The sequence below is a fragment of the Penaeus monodon genome, chromosome 18 (assembly GCF_015228065.2).
Source record: "Penaeus monodon isolate SGIC_2016 chromosome 18, NSTDA_Pmon_1, whole genome shotgun sequence".
Taxonomy (NCBI): Eukaryota; Metazoa; Arthropoda; class Malacostraca; order Decapoda; family Penaeidae; genus Penaeus; species Penaeus monodon.
In genome coordinates, this window is record NC_051403.1 from 16,021,502 (window position 1) to 16,026,501 (window position 5,000).

Below are 5,000 nucleotides of genomic sequence, written 5' to 3' on the forward strand. Positions count from 1 at the left end.
AAGGAACTAGACAGAGAATCGATACGTAACGAAAAACGAAACATAAGGATAAAAACCCTCAGTAATTACAATAATAAATGAAGTAAATTAACGATCTTCAACTTTGAAATAATAACTTTTAATAGGAAGATAGTGAGTCCTTAAACATTTAAGGTAAACATAATACTAAAATAAAATACTAAAATAACGTATATAATTTAAGTAGACGAGGTTCCCATGCCTGAGGATTTATTTACCAACAAATTAGAATAGAGGCATGGGTATTCAGTAAAAAAAAAAAAAAAAAATAAAAAAAATAGCGATTTGGCCGTTGTGGGTACCCGATCAGTTAATAACTACCCTGCATGGTGGCGATAGTTTTAGACTGTTACATGAGGAATGTGATACAAACGTTTGTAGTGAACGATCGAAGAGGGATTTTTACGTAAATGGGCACAGTCCACAGAACCCAATGTTGGGCGAAGCATTAAGAGAAAACCACGTTAATAGTGATTCTTAATTTACGCCTTCTTTCGTCGTAGTTTTCCGTACCTGAGAGGATACTGGTTAACAGAAGAGAATAAAAAAGTAAGAAAATGAGAGACAGTGGAAAGCGAATAGTGAATTAAGAGCATCCTAATTATGCCTGAGTATAGTCGAGACTCGCGACTGTGAGGCGTGCTTGCTTGCACGTCCTCCCTCTCTGTTTAAACACGCTTACCAACTCGCATACATACACGTTATGTCTTTCTGTATACACTCTTGTATTCGTGTTTCAGAAACACGTATATATGCATGTTCCCCTATACGTAAATAAGTGGGTGGTGGCAGCTGAGGTGCAATCCACAAGGGAAGACCTATCTACTTTAATTAAAAAGCAATCTATAATTGGTGTCACCTCCATCGCAGGTCGTCCACTGCGTTCCCGCGCACCTGACGCCACACACAGACACATGCGCGCACACACACACACGCACACGCACACCTACACACACACGCACACGCACACCTACACACACACACACACCACACACACACAAACACATACACACAAACACACACACACACACGCATACACACGCATACACGCACGCACGTATGTGTGTGTGTGTGTGTGTACATAAACACACACAAATACATACATATATACATATGAGGTGCAATCCACAAGGGAAGACCTATCTACTTTAATTAAAAAGCAATCTATAATTGGTGTCACCTCCACCGCAGGTCGTCCACTGCGTTCCCGCGCACCTGACCCCACACACACACCCCACACACGCCCGCACACACCACACACGCACACCTACACACACACACCACACCCCCACCACACACACACACACACACACACACACAGCCACCCCAAACACCCCACACACCCAGAAACCCCCATAACACAAAACACACACACACAACAATCCCATAACCATCACACCGAACCCACTAGGGTGGTTCTCCCAAGCTTTTCGAATTTTGTCTCTCTTGCATTTTTTTATTTCTAGTCTTGGCCGCTAAATTTCGATATTTCGTCACGCCATCTTGTCGCTGGTCTGGCCCTTGGCCTCTTTATATTCTCTATAGCCCAGTTTCTTACTTTCTTTGTCCATCTGTCGTCCTGTCTCCGACATATATGACCTGCCCATTTGTCATTTTTTTTTTTTTTTTGGTGCTCTCAAGTATATCTTCCACATTTGTCTGTTCACTGATCCACGTCGCCTTCATCCAATCAATTTGGCTAATTCCCAGCATCAACCTCTTCATCCTCTCTGGGCACTTATTAATTTGCTCTCCAGTAATTGGGTTGTAGTCCATGTTTCTGATCCATAGGTCATAACTGGGAGGACGCATTTGTTAAAGACTTTCCTTTTTGAACATAATGGCAAGGAATCTCTCAGTATGCTATTGTGTTTTCCTAGTGCGATCCAGCCTAGACTGATGCGTCGCTTAATTTCCTATTCGCTAGATGTGTTTGTCTGTACGAGTTGCCCTAGATATATATACTTGTTCACTACCTCTTGCGCTTCACCTTATAAATGTATCTGTTCGAATTGAACATGATCTTAGTTTTTTTTTCTTGTTCATCCTAAGTCCGACTTTCAGACTTTCTCTATTCAGATCGTTTATTAGTTGCTAAATTTCATTTGCAGATTCATATATATATATATATATATATATATATATATATATATATATATATATATATGTGTGTGTTGTGTGTGTGTGTGTGTGTTGTGTGTGTGTGTGTTTTGTGTGTGTGTGTGTGTGTGTGTTGTGTGTTTTGTGTGTGTGTGGTGGTGTGTGGGTGTGGGGTGTGTTGTGTGGGGTGGTTGGTTGTGCGTGTGCGTGTGGTTTTAGGGTGTGTGTGTGTGTGTGTGTGTTTGCGTGTGCGTGTTGCGTTGTGTATGTGTTTTGTATGTTTGCGCGCGTACGTGCGTGTGTGTTTGCGCGCGTGCGTGTGTGTTTGCAAGGAAAATGTAAGCATTATATATATGTATACGTATACAATAAAATTATAAACATGGAAGTAAGTCTTCGTGACCTAAAACGCTTCCATGTTCCAGGCTCTTCCTCTCTTCGTTGCGATGCTTGCCTTGGAGTGGGCCCTCCTCTGGCGCCAGGGTAAAAAGGCTCGCATCAATGACGCAATTACATCTTCAGGACATGGGCTCGTCTATGAAACCAGCAAGTAAGTGGTCTTTATAATTCATTTATTTATTATTTATTTATTTATTTATTATTATTTTTTTTACTGGGATCACCATAATATGGGTTTAGAAATAAATGTACGCGGCTTACTCTGATAGGTATTATCATTATCAGTATCAGTATAACTACTCCTTATCGTTATTATAATTATTATCACCGTTACTGTAATAATAATATTAATGCCGGTTATAATAATATTTGGTATAATAATATCAATAACCGCGACAATGATGATAATAATAATGGTAATGATAATGAAACGATAGTAATAGTAATAATAGTAATAATAATACTAATAATAACAATATTGTTGATAGCTTAATAGTAATGATAATAATGGTAATGATAGTGATGATAATGGTAACAAGGATGATAATACCAGTCATAATAACAATAATGATGATAATTGTGATGATAATAAATGATATTAATAATAAAAAACAATCACACTAATAATAATAATAATAATAATAATAATAATAATTATTATTATTATTATTATCATTATAACAATGATATTAACAGTAATTATAATAATGATATTAATAATGATTATAATAATAATATATTGCCAATTACCTTTTTCTCGCATACATATACTTCCCTTTTCAGAATATTATCCCGAGGCGCTGAGCTCTTCGCATATGACTGGCTTTATCGGTACAGAGTAGTTGATCTAGACTGGGACTCACCTGTTACATGGTTTACGGCTGCCTTTGGGAGTGGACTTTGGGGTTCTTTTGGGTTTTCACCGCGCCACTCATGGTTCGTTGGTCTTCAGAGTTGGGGGATTTACTCATCATCATTTTCAAGTTGTTTAATTGTTTAGTGTAATTTCGGTTTGTAAACGGGCGATGTTGATGCTCATAAATGTATTCGAGATATTAGGAGCAATGAACTGGCTGCTTCTCTTTTATTGATTAATAATTCCTCTTCATTTTTCTGATGTTTTCTGATTAATTTTGTGATTAAGTCATTTTGATAAGGCTGACCTTTCCATTTATTTGCTTCAAACTTATCCATACGTCTACCAGCTTCTCGGGCTGTCCATCTATTTCTCACACCACTGCCCCCCTTCATCCAACCCTGATGGTAAAAACACTTACACGTCCAAGACATCTAAGGTCACCACGCACTCTCCCCCAGAAACAAGCCTCGGTTGGGCGGCTCACCAAGTCCACCATTCGTCCCAAGAATATAACCTCTCCACCGCCCTACGCCAGTCCATCTTCCAGCGAACTTTCTGGGTCGTGTTCTACAACCCTCTCGCTCTTCTGGGCATCCCGCTTCCTGCCTTGCTCGTTCACATCCAGTTTAATCTCCTCTACCAGTTTTGGATTCACACGGAAGCGGTCGGGAAGCTTGGGCCGTTGGAGTGGGTGCTCAACACGCCTTCGCACCATAGGGTTCATCACGGTGAGTATGGTAAGGGTAAAGTAGGGTTGGGGTTTCATCAGAGTGGGAAGAAGGGTGAAGGAGGGAAAGAGAGGGAGAGCTAAAAGGCTGGAGGGTGAGACAGAGAAATAGAGGATGAGGTGGAAGAGAGAGAGAGGGAGAGAGAGAGAGAGAGAAGAGAAGAGAGAAGAGAGAGAGAGAAAATAAGAGAGAAGAGAGAAAAAAGGAAAGAGAGGAAGAGAGAGATAAGAAAAGATAGAGAGAAAACGGATTTTTCGACAAGAAAGTACAAGCAAGAAAAGTATTGATTGATCGACAAATAATAAAAGAAATGAAAAAGGTAAATAAGGGAAAATTTCATTTCTTATACTGCAATAATCAGTGCCTTTCAATGTCTGATTTTGGTATTTCATATTCGCGTCTCCCGGAAATGCCTCACATCAGGAGCCAACAAATACTGTCTGGACAAAAACTACGGTGGAGTGCTGGTCATCTGGGATCGACTTTTCGGAACCTTTGCAGAAGAGCGAGATGACGAGAAGTTAGTCTACGGGTTGGTCGACCAGCCTCAGTCCCTTAATGTTATTTGGCTTCAGGTACATGCTGCCGATAGAATGATGATGATAATGATAGTTTTATGTTCATAGTGATGCTATTAACGATAATGATGAAGTTGATAACAACAACAGTATTAGTAATAATAATGAGAAGAAAATAATCAGCTTAGAGGAATGAATAATTTAAATCTATCCATCTAATCCGTAGATGTACTATTATTTTGAAGTCTTCAAAAAGGCAAAGAACATGAACACTTGGGTAGACACGATGAAAGTTCTTTTCAATGGGCCCGGTTGGCACCCTGGCACCCCTCGCTTGGTGAATCCAGCGTTCTTCAGGACTCCAAGCGAATGGGGCAA

General features: G+C 39.8%; 1 protein-coding gene across 1 annotated transcript in view; it reads left to right on the forward strand.

Moving 5' to 3' along the window:
• Window positions 1–5,000, forward strand: part of LOC119584641 (alkylglycerol monooxygenase-like) — an 8,403-nt gene that overhangs the window by 2,885 nt on the left and 518 nt on the right. Inside the window, 6 exon segments of the mRNA XM_037933320.1 lie at window positions 2,544–2,668; window positions 3,301–3,403; window positions 3,405–3,453; window positions 3,835–4,104; window positions 4,528–4,679; window positions 4,849–5,000. The exon segment at window positions 4,849–5,000 is cut by the window's right edge and continues 43 nt beyond it. Coding sequence (XP_037789248.1) covers window positions 2,544–2,668; window positions 3,301–3,403; window positions 3,405–3,453; window positions 3,835–4,104; window positions 4,528–4,679; window positions 4,849–5,000 — 851 coding nt within the window.